General features: G+C 41.3%; 1 protein-coding gene across 1 annotated transcript in view; it reads left to right on the forward strand.

Moving 5' to 3' along the window:
* Window positions 1–12,556, forward strand: part of LOC138020426 (tyrosine-protein kinase BAZ1B-like) — a 67,392-nt gene that overhangs the window by 42,563 nt on the left and 12,273 nt on the right. Inside the window, exons 4-6 of the mRNA XM_068867415.1 lie at window positions 8,250–8,286; window positions 10,486–10,562; window positions 11,324–11,423. Coding sequence (XP_068723516.1) covers window positions 8,250–8,286; window positions 10,486–10,562; window positions 11,324–11,423 — 214 coding nt within the window. The remainder of the gene's footprint in view (window positions 1–8,249; window positions 8,287–10,485; window positions 10,563–11,323; window positions 11,424–12,556) is intronic.

Here is a 12,556-nt window from a genome sequence, read left to right on the forward strand (position 1 = left end):
AAGTCACGCTCGCCTCCCAGGCGCTGCCCAGTATTTGCTTACCAGCATTAACATCTATTTTATTCTAAAATATCATTTAATGCTTTGGTGCGCAATAAAAGACAATACACACAACTTGGGCGTAAACGAGGGGCAGGGAATGTACTGGCAAGGCTCGGATAATACCCACCGCCGGTATGGACCACCGGATGAGGGGCCTCGGCAACTAGCCGAGGGGGTGCCTCATGCCCGTATTGCAAGGCGGGCATAGTTGCTGGCATAATGTCCTGGGGCCAAGTTAACCCAGTCCAGCAGAGTAACAATATGCCCCCTCCCTAACGGGGCTTCAGCACAGGGCTGAAGGGGTGCCGCAGGCAGCAATTCCCCGCCCAAAACGCCGAGATAAACGAGGAGTGCCCTGTGCGAAGCCCATTTAGTGGTTTTGCTCCCAATATGACAGGGAGAAAAAATGACCCCATCTCCACGGAGTTGCAATAGCGAAAAGCAAACATTGCCTGCCCCAAAGGTGAAAGTAGAGAACCGACGAGTGGAGATAGGGGTCGAAAGTACGACATGAGCATAAAAAAAAAAAAAAAAAAAAAATGATAAAAAAAAAAATAAAATAAAATAGAAAAATAAAAAATAAAAAACCAAAGCCAATGGGCATCGCATAGAGACTTGAGGGGATAGGACCCTCACACAAAACAATTAACTGGAGGGGATAGGACCCTCGCACAAAAAATTTGACTGGAAGGGATAGGACCCTCGCACTAAACATTTGACTGGAGGGGATAGGACCCTCGCACTAAACATTTGACTGGAGGGGATAGGACCCTCGCAAAAAACATTCGACTGGAGGGGATAGGACCCTCGCAAAAAACATTCGACTGGAGGGGATAGGACCCTCACACAAAACATTCGACTGGAGGGGATAGGACCCTCACACAAAACATTCAGCTGGAGGGGATAGGACCCTCGCACAACACATTTGGCTGGAGGGGATAGGACCCTCGTGCAAAACATTTTCGTCAAAATAGTCATTTCCAATAGTACTACATGAACTTGAGAGGGCAGAAAGCCTAAGGAAAGAGAATGTCACAGAAAGCCCTCAACTACCGAATGGGCCTTTTTCCTTTTTTGTTTTAAAGGAGAAACATGGCATTAAGCTTAGGATAGTGCTATCACCCATGCGATGGCTGGCATGTGGCTGAAAAGGGGATGAAAGGCAATCGTATCGAGGAGAAATGAGGGTGGGGGGGGGAAGCAAACGCATACAGCAGGCTTCCAGGGGGATGCCAACATGATTGCTGTACCCATAGGTGAAAACACTATAGGTTCAGGACAATACAGGAAAATCTGAATTAAGTTATCCAAGGAACTGTCATAGATCATTACTGATTGTTAGAAAAATCCAAGTTTCAATGAGATACTCAAGTGCTTTCAAGGATTCCAGGGGGTTGTTAGCAGGAGGAGCAAGAGGCCAATGACTGAGGAACCTGACATAGTGTTTCCTTTGGAGTCCTGATGTAAGCTTGGTATGTGTTAGGATTCCAGCGACCCAGGATTTGAAGAGCCAGTTGAAAATGCCAGTGATTCTGCCGGTTGTAGCAGCATCAATACTAAAGCTGCGAGAGGCAGAGGAGGAGCTGTCATTGTCACAGAGGTTTAAGAGAGACCATAAGTTGTTGGTGTGTGAAGTCTGGGTGAGATATGGTCCACAGGAGAAGCTGAAGAGTAGCTGGCCAGGGTCTTGAGTTGCAGTTTTGAGCATATAATCTTGCAGGGCAGACGATGCATAAAGGTCTGAGTTTGACCTTGCAAAACTAAGCCTGGCTGTCTCCCAGAAAGGGTCAGTTTTGGACTTTTAAATTGCAGTGTCAAATGAAGTAGGGTGAAGGATGTTGGGATGGAAAGAAATGTCTGTTCTAGCAAGGTGGGACTGAGGGTCGAAATTGCCATTGCAGGTAAATTCGCTGCTTCTTAAGAAGCCAAAAAATGAAAGGGTAAATGCAGCCCATAACATAAAGGAGTCAACATTTGGTAGACTTAAAAGGTTGTAACTTAGTATACTTAGATGCTATGGAGAACTGATGAGGTGATCAGGTGGCAAGCCTTCTTGCATTCCCATGGGAGAGCTTGATCCCCCTCAAACTTTGTGAAGGACTGGCATAGCCAGAATGTCCAGGAGACAGCCAGACTCAATGTGAAGGTTGTCAAGTGCTGCCAGATAAACATAATCGTGCCGTAGGAGCCTGTATTGCACAGATGAGTAACAAAAGGGATCAGGGTGAACTTGTGAGCAGGTCGAACAGGGAGGGGGTATGGAAAGCTGATTAAAAATGAAGGGGCACTCCGTAGGCCAACGGGACGGGCTGTGTAGCGGTAGTAGTGGTTTTTCCGGGCCATTCCCTGGAGCTCCCTCAGGGGTGAATGGGGATTATTCTGGAGGCAGGTTACGGGGTCTGAAATTGCGCCTTCCTGGTTGCTAATGCAACTAAAGAATTGAGTACTGGCGACCGGAATTTCACAACTGGTCACCATTGTTAAGGTCAGATCTGTTTGCCAAGAGGTGTCTTACTTTTTATCCTGAGACTGTTTTGAAATAGAAATGAAGGAGTTTTTCCGTTAACAACCTCCATAACCTCACAAGCCGTTGTTTCTCATAAAATATGTATTGCAGGGGGAAAAACGACTCAGTAAAGAGATTCAAGGACTGGTGTGAGGAATGTACCACTATGGCGGATTGTGTTCGACAGGGTGTGACTAGTGTTTCTGTAGCTGAAATTTTCGACAAACTAGGGGGCAGATAGATTTCATTATTACATGTACATTCAAGGTCGGATACCTTTGCTCTCCAAAATGTGCGCTTTTGAAAGTGAAAAGATAATGCTTGACACATACACAAGACCATGCGGTCGTTGCTTTCTGGTATCCATAAAACAGGTCAAAATGTACTAGTTAATTTGGACCCTGGGTTAGATGTCTGTTTTAGAGGGGGAGGTTTGTGGCTGTTTTCCTACGAAAGTCAACATCGTAGGAAGGCCATGCCAAGCCCGCAACTTCCTTTGAATGGTCGCTTGATAGGGGAACATCTCTACCGCCCTTTGGGGAAAAGAAGTGAGAAGTGCAGAACCAGGGGTGGGTCCAGAGTAGTTCAAGTGACTTGCAGAAATCACTCAAATTTCTTCCAAACCTTATTTTTTTTCAGCCCTTTATTGCAGTTCACGAGGTCAACTATCCTTCTTGTTTTAATTTTTTTGAGAAATATGACAAGAAAATCGCTCCCAATTGATCGACAGATAAACAGCTTACTTCAACAACGAATCAAAACAAATCGCGAAATTCTGAAATCCCTGTTCAAGACAATAATTTTTTGCGAAAGAAACAACATAGCCCTCAGAGGTCCACGAGATGATGATCCACAAAATGCCAGTCTTTCTGGAAACTTTCAGGCACTATTAGAATTTCGAATTGACAGCGGCGATCAAACACTGCAACGTCACTTGAAAACTGCACCCAGAAATGCGACATATTTCTTAAACCCGTCAAAACAAGATGATTACAACTGTGGGTGCTATCATAGTGAATAATTTGTCGCAGGAAATCCGGGGGAGCAATCTTTCAGTGGTGATCAGATTTCTTGATTCAACCAAAACAGTCAGAGAAGGGTCTACCTTTGTGAGGATGGAACGACAGGAGCAGCTTTCAAAGATTTAATATAGCTGATTTAGGATTATCTATGGATGACTGTCGAGGCCAATGTTATGGTGCGGGAAAATGGCATTCGGAGAGCACCAAATTTCAAATTTTCTTGGGGGAGCATGCCCCCAAACCCCCCTAGTTTAGTTGGTGCAAATCACTCATGAAAAAACCTGGATCCACCCCTGAGAAAACAATACAGAAAATGCCGACAAGAATCGAGCTGGGCTTACTTTTTCCGAGAGGAGGGGGGGACTCTTTGTGGTTTACCGATAAAGGAAATGGAAAGCCCGGGAAGGTCGTTATCTGGAAGGCGCGAGTTTTCTGGCAGCACCGCGACAAACTCAACATACTCACCCTTTAATGTTGCGCGTTTAACTTTGGTTGGAACATGTGCTGATAACGGCGACTGTCCTTGAAAAATGGGGAAGGAATGTTGTTGCTGGTACTGGGATGGTTGAGAAGGCTGGCGATGAAGTCGAAGTCGTCGGTGAGTAGCAAATGGCGGGAGATTGTCGAGGTTGCACAGATTGAGGCGGAGGCTATTGAGGTTGGAGCAGGAACTGATTTGGCGGTAGATTCCTCGATTTTCGTCCACGATGATGGAAATAAGAGTGGCTAATGTGGTTGGGAACGTGTCTGTGTGTGAAGCTCTTCTTGCTTGGACGCCATCTTGGAATAAAATTTGACCGTTTTGACCGCTGTTTCAAGCAGCGCATCGTCAGGGATGGTGACAATTGGTGGGTCTATATAGGATGAAACTTCCTCAGCAGAGGCACTTGAAGTAAAGGGGGTTCACGGTGGAGCGTGAACGTTTCTCTGCGGGTCAGATGGACGCTTGGTGTACGCGAGCTACAAGATGGTGCGGAAGGAACAACGGTGTGAAGCCGTCCAATAAATTGTTCCCGAGTTCCAGTAATAAATAAAAGGTTTGAGATAGCAAGGGGCGTAAAAACCGCGTTTGTGAGGTCAGCAAATTCCCCAGCAAAGATTAAATTGCTCAACGGAAAAAACAGAACTAGTTGAGCTTTGGAAATGTCAAACTGAGAAGGCTCGCATGGCGGGATGAATGAAATAGCCAAATAAGGTAGTCACGTGATGGGAAGTCACGCTCGCCTCCCAGGCGCTGCCCAGTATTTGCTTACCAGCATTAACATCTATTTTATTCTAAAATATCATAATAATTATATTTTACTTGTACATATTATAATTATTACATATTTTTAATCATTTGTATATTAATTCCTGTAATTAGATTTACTATTTTGCTTTTTTCTTCATGTAAAGCGCTTTTGATCTTTTATTGTAAAAAGCGCTATAGAAATATTAAATATTATTATTAATATTATTAACTGAGAGAAGTTCAGGGAGATCAATAAACTTCCAGCGATGATATGTGAAACTATTTTGAATGGAACAGGGCAAGAATCCGGGCTCAACAATGAATGGCTGCTGAAGGGACAGCAAGGAGGGTAGGGAAGATGATCCAAGCGAAAAAGGACGAAGCACATGGGGGTGTGAGCAAGCTCGCGGGCAAGCTGAGCAAAGTCATTGTTGGCAAGGCGAACGTATTAACAAAGGAAGGAACCAATATATGCCTACCTGTGCCAGGAGAAGCTGGTTATTGAGCAAGCCACCGGCAAACTGGGGCCCAGCAAGGAAAAACTGGCCATAGCCGAAGGCATAGCCGCTGGCGAGGATGAAGCTGCAGTCTGATCATTGAGGCATCCCGAGTCAAGGAGTGGGCGAATTGCTTTGATGACGGAACTTGTTAATTATTCCAGGACCCAAAGATGAACCAGGCGCAATATTAGATGAGCCTGCGGAAGAAGAACTCGACACAGAAAGTTCTGGGCTGACGGGAGAAAGATCCAAGTTTGAGTTTTCTGGGTCAGTAGCCATGTCAAAATAAGCACTCAAACTGTTGCGAGTTGTGCGTTTTGGCGGCATAAACTCTCTATAAGCAAATAAATACGAAATATAGCTAGTCTTCTGTAGAAAATAGGTGACAAAGTAAACGAAGAACCCGGTTTTCCAGAGACCAACAGCATGCGAGTAAGCAACAAGGTGACTCAAGCTAAAGCACGTGGAAATGCCCCTGCAAACCTCCCTGGAGTCTCCCAGATATCACAGGAGAAACCGCTGAATTGGCTTAGTTTTAACTTTGCCTAAATTATATTAGTTTTAGCCTGGTTGAGCATTTTGGATAGTCTATTGGCAGTGCCATTGTTATCCTGAATCTGTGGATCGAAGACTTGGCTGTACTCGCCCAGTAGTGCGTAAAACTTTGTACTGATGTCAGGTGGCACTAAGTGTCAGGGTTTACTCAGACCGTATTGCTGTGCCCGATTTGAAGTTGTGGAGGTGACATAGCAGGAAGTTTTTGTGGGGGCTGCTCGTTTGGGGGTGTAAATACCTGATTTACTTCACAGAAATGCTTGTTATGCTGGAAAGACCGAGGCTCAGAAGAGAGATTTGGGATGTGACTCTTGCCTGCTATACTTGGCATTAGTGTATGTGGAACTTTCACCATGGCGTCATTTCACTACAACTACCAAAATTCAGTTTGTTTTTCTTTTCTTATTTAAATTTTGTATTCTTAGTGAGGTAAAAATAACAATAGCTCTAATTTGCATGAAACAAGCAAAACCTCAAGGATTCTGGTACTTGTAGCCAAATGGCGTCATCATTCAAATGTCCTATTATTTTGGAGACCTTTTTGTCTCTGTAGCTACAGTAGGTGAGTCGTTTCATGGTTCTAAGGCATACTCGGAGTCCGGTTGAAGTATCACAGGGTAGGTTGACTTCAATGAACTCTCCCGGTCAGACAGTTGTAGAGGTTGTGAGTGTGTAGGACCATGGCATGTCATGCAGTGGTTGCATTAGGTGGGTTAGAGTGTGAGCCATAAGATGAGGGTTGTACCGTCTCTAAGTAGGATGTGATTTTTGCTGGCCATGAAACCTATCCATGTATGGAGATTGGCGTGTTTGAACGTGAAATGCAGAGGATGCAGTCTTGGGATGCAAGTCTTCTTCTTCAGTCAAGGTGAGGGGATAATGAACAGGTGTGTCTCCGGAATCGTCAGCAAGATAGGCGGACTCATAACATAACCAGTTACTCACATAGATGCATCAGAACTAGGCAAGGAAAATCCTACTCAAAGAACATTCAAACCCCGTTGAAGTCCTGAATTTTTCAGGCTTCTCTACGCAATTGTAAAAATTGCTTTCATAACTGCAAAGATCATGGCTTCACTTGATTTCATATCAGCAGTTCATATATGATTCATTTCATATACCATTTCATCATTGATTCACTCCTCACAGGACCATTAGAACCCACAAATGACCAGCTCCCAACGTCAGTGGCTTCATAGCTCAGTTGGTTAGAGCGTCGCACCGGAATCGCGAGGTCACAGGTTCAAACCCTGTTGAAGTCCTGAATTTTTCAGGCTTCTCTACGCAATTGTAAAAATTACTTTCATAACTGCAAAGATCATAGCTTCACCTGATTAACATTCAAAATGCATGTCCTAAACTAGGAGATAGCATGCAGTGCTTAACTCTAAACATTCCAGCATGCTCACTTAAACATTAGTAGTTAGATTATGGAGTAATAACAAGTATTGATCTATTGTGCCCTAAGGTAAACAGGTCAGATTTCAATAAAGTGTCATGCACTAAACTTTACTACTGTAACATTATTGTGGTCTGAATTAAGTGAATACATGACAAAAGTAAGTACAAAATCACTGCTACTGTAGCTACTAATGTACATTCTTCAATTTTCATATGCATGTACTTAGCGATTTTGATAACCGTCACAAAGGATTCCCTTTCTCTTCTCCTTATCGTCAGCATTACTTGCGTCTGGGAACACATACAAGTAACATTACAAACTGGCCCCTGTGCTCCAGTCCTCAAGTAAAGATAAATAGCTGCATTTACCCTCACCAAGAAATAATCTTAAACCTCACAGGTACTTCAAATGCGTAAACTGAAAGGGACACTTTGTGTTGGATATCAAAACCCCACCCACCCTGCGAGGAGGGCAAGAAAGAGAGGCCTTGCAGAAAATGTGTTAAGTCTTTTAAGTCACTGTAGCCCATGTTTCTGGGCTAGTCACCCCGGCCAAACTGGTTTAGGCAATGTGCGCATCATATCTTTGACAAGGCGAAGGTCAAATTGAGACCTTCAGTACGAAAATCAACATAGCATAGAGTGTGATCGAGACTTGGCCTGGATTTGAAACTGTCTCCAAGCAATGGCTTGCGCATACTCAATAACGACTTAACACGATTTCTGCAGAGTCTTTCTCATCGGGCTAAGAAAGGCTCTGCCAGCAGGGTAAACTCCACCAGGCATGGATCTAATTACCTGAGGGTATTTCTGAATGTAAGTGTGGTGTGGCAGGGTACTCTGTATACTGTATGTTATGCATTACTAATTCAAGATTTAGTGGAGTTTTACAAATCTGCGAATGTTTCAATGCATTACATGTGTCTCTTAATTCTCACTGGTATTTTTGCACAATTTGATCCTTGTTGTTAAAATGCTTTATCATCCCTTAGGCTTCAAGGCAAAATATCCAGAGTTTATCATAAAAATGTGAGTCAGTTTCTTTTTCAACAAGTTTTAAATAGAATGTCAGAATGGGTTCAGTATCTTGCAAATTTATGTTGATCATACTTCTTTTAACCAGTGTCAGCTGGTAATTTGGTAGTCCATGGAACAAATGACACTGTCAATATTCCATTTCATTTCATAAGGAAGATCAGGTAAACACTACATTGCTATGGGATGGGTATGGCAAAGCTATCTCCATAGCTCTTCTATACATGCCATGGGTTGCATCAGGTCTTCTACCCATGTACCCACAATAGCTTAAAAATTGGCAAAATATGGCTGCATACTAGTTCCATATCAGGGATCCACATTTGCAGTCGGCCAGACGGCTAAAAACCCATCCGGATGAGTATACAAACTCCAAAGGTTGTCCGTTGGACGAGTGATGTTTTAATGAATATGTGTCCATTAATGCCACCAAATGTTATAACATAGAGTGTACTTTCATTCTGACCGCTTTTCATTCAGTGGAACTTCCAGAAAATAAGGAATAAACATGCAGCTTTTCTCAGCAATGAAATCTCAAGTTTGGGCACCAGCTTTGACCATGTGGTATTTTCCATGAAACGATAGGAGGCTCAATTTTCATCTCACGGCTGGCATGGTTGTTAGCAAGTCATTTAGCAACAAAGAAGGGGTGACTCGTGGTCTCAGCTGATAATGTGGCGTTAGTTACAAATTTAAATTAGGTGTTTTGCCACCTCCTGCAAAAAGGAAAACAAGTGGAGCAGAACCTTTTGCTTACGAACAGGAAAAACACAAAATCTTGATAGCAAATAAATGGAAGACACTAGACAAGACCGTTGAAACTTTGGGTCTTTGAATTTATTGTAACTTTGTAACTAAAGCTACATTCTAGTACATATTGCTGTGGGAGATATGGACCACTGTAAATCGGGTTTCCATGGTGCAAATAACATAATACTCCAGAGTGAAAATTTGTAATTTCTGATGAGAGTCTAAAATATGAAACACGAATGCTCAAGTTACAAGTAATTTTATCGACGAATACAATATCGAAAAAAGGATATACCTCCTGCTCTCTATGATTCAGTTCAACCAGCTTCAGCTGTCCATAATTATAAGACCAGATGTGCCACTAATCAAAACCTGTACAGGTCATTTTCTAGAACTAATTATGGCAAGGCAAGGTTTATCGTAGTGGCATCACAGACCTGGGAAGCAATACCTATGAAAATTAAGTGTCTTGCCTTTGAAAGTTTTAAAAAAGAATACAAACTCTCTCTACTTGACAATTAGACGTGTGATTAACTTAGCCAAAGCTTTATAACTAGATTCTATAAACACTACATAACCTCCACCCACTTGTAACGGCTCTGTGGTAGCAGCCAACTCGAAAGCTTGGCTCCTTTGGCTGCTACACACTTTCTTCTTTGTTATGTTTAATTCAATGTATAGCTAGCTCTGGTTTTATTTCTTTTTTACTCTTTCTGTTGTTGTATTGTAGCAGAAACCCATAAGGGTTGAAACGTGTAACGGCCCCTCGTGTGCTGGGGAACAAGCTTCTGAATATTCAATTTGCTAAGTACCATATTTGGAACAACAAGAGTAAGGAGTGTCCAAATATGGTACTAAGCACTGAAACATTCAACAAATCAGTTGGCACTGAATATTCGGAAGCTGTGAACGCACGTTACACGTGTCAACTCTTATGGGTTTCTGATTGTAGTTGAAGAAAAAAATGAACTTGAACTTGAACTTCCTTATTTTCTCCCGGGCAAACCAAAATTTGTCCAGGCAAGTACATGAGACGTACTTGCCTGGCTTATGACTTTGATAAAAAATGAATATGGGTCCAGGACTGCATATGATCATACTGTGCAACCTTCCCATGCTATTCCCTTATTGCAGTATGGGTCAGATATGGCCTAAATTGTTCCACGTCATTCCCAAACTTTTGCTTTGGTAAGGGCACTTTGGTATTTTAGCAAGACCTCAAGGTTTCTTTTGCCTAAAGGTGAATTTTGGATGTCAAAAGACAATGTCACAAGCCTAATAAAGTACTTGCAATTTAGCAATCACAATATCTCATCAGACTATTGTTCCCAAGCATGTTGATAACAGAGTCATCCCCATCTGAAATCTTTACTGGTGCACTGTGCTGACTAATTTGTCACAAATTATGATTTATTGCTTAAATTCAAATGTCGGTGTTTGCAGAAAGATGACATGGGATATGAAATAACTTGTGAGGAAACAACAGATATCAGAAAGAATGTTCTAAAGGAAGACATTAAGTAAGTCCACAAAGCTGAGTGAGCAGCGGTTTCAATAAGGTTTGAAGCAGTTGGGCATATGGGTTTAACACCCAGGCAAAGTAGTAGTAGTAGTAGTAGTAGTAGTAGTTTTTTTTTTTAAGATAGTTTCAGATACTTTTTGCTTCCAATTCTTACTTTTTAATATTTCTTGTAAAATTTTAGAAATGAAACTGTTATTATTAGTTATTAATAAGACAGTTTTTTTTAATTGTACATAATTCAGTTTTCAAGAACTTCCTTTTAATTTTTTTGATGTAATCTATTTTTAGTTTTACTTGGCAAATAAAGATTATTTTCATTGAAAAATAATAATAATAATAATTATTATTATTATTATTATTGTTATGATAATTATAATGATTTTATTAACAGCATTTCCATGGGGTGGCTCTTCATCCGTTAATATCAAACTAAAGTTAATTACAATTATTAAAACAAGCTTAGGAGATGCTACATTAAAAATGCTAAATAATAATAATATTTACAGTGATAAATACCAAATGGGGCCAAATACATGTATTTAGGGTAACAAGAAGAGAAAATATGTTTGGTCCTTTTTTATACTGTTGCAATCATTTTGTTTCTTATGCCTTGTAACATGATTTGTTGCTTTCCTGAAGGATAGGATACTCAGAATAACTAAAGATGGTTATGCAAACAGCTGTGTAATTTGTTGGGTGACATATTACAACTCATTTAATTAAAGTAAAACAATTAGTATGTTTTTTTTTTCTTTTAAGACGTGTAAAGAAACTGCCATCCGTGGAGATGCTGAAATGTTTTATTAGAGCCAAATCTGAAAACCCATGGTCAAATGATCACAGTCCTTGGGTAGTAAAGGTATTGTACTACATTGTCCTTATTTTGTATCAATCATGGTATTTTGATGTAATGTGGGCTAGTCATGGATTACAGTAAAATATGTGACGTCTCACAGGAAAATGTACACTAACGACTTTCCAGGAAACGGGTTTTTCACACGGATCCCTCACGAGTGAGCCAAGCCGCAAGAACGGCTTAAAATGAAAACCTCACAGGTGTCACACAGCTTCCACACAGGATTCCGGTCATACACGGAAAGTTGTTAGTGTATGCTTTCGCCTGAGAGGTCACATTATGCTTACAATGCAGTAATGAAAGGAGAAACATGTGAAGTGATAGATCTACTTTGTAAGCACACATTTTTCATAAATTAATCAAAGGTTTCTTGGTGTGGGGTACAAGGTAATAAAGCTATCTTGTTCCGATCTTATAGAATGTCAGGGGGAACCTTGCAATAAAAAATCTTTTGGGAATTAGCATGCCAAGCAAGTAATTTATTGGGTAGGGAATGGCTTCCCCAAAAATTCTAAGACACTCCTGGACACAAATGAAACTGTTAAAGAAAAATAATTAGAAACCTCTCTGTAAATGTAAAAATTAATATGTAGCGTTTTTTCTCCAGTAAACACAAGAGTAAAATAAAAGGTAGCTTGACCTGTGGTGAATGGCCTAAGGACCAAAACATCCATCGTCGCTGAAGATGCCAATGAACTTTGATTTGTTGTGCTCCTTGGAGACAAAGCTGAAATTTACAATGTAGTGGAACAATGATCAATATCCAGATAACTGTTAATTGTGAGACATTTAGAATTGCTTTTGCAAATATGGACTTGACAGCCTGAAGGTCACACTTGAGAGATTTAATCCTGACATTTGATGGAAATGTCAAGATTATTACATGTCAGACCGAGACTTTACCTTACCGCCAGCTCCCTGTCTTTCAAGTCAACTGCCACGCTGGTCACATTTATGCAGACATGTAGGGGTGTAATTGAATGAACTCTTGGCACGGATGTGACTTGTCTCCTGTATGTACATCTGTTTTTTCTCAAAAACTGAAATACGTCTCCTCTTGAAACTATTAGTACATTTGCACGTGGTAATACCTTGTCTTTGGGTGCCAATTATGTTTACTGCAAAATCACCTGTGC

Source organism: Montipora capricornis, chromosome 10 (assembly GCF_036669925.1).
Source record: "Montipora capricornis isolate CH-2021 chromosome 10, ASM3666992v2, whole genome shotgun sequence".
NCBI classification, from domain to species: Eukaryota; Metazoa; Cnidaria; class Anthozoa; order Scleractinia; family Acroporidae; genus Montipora; species Montipora capricornis.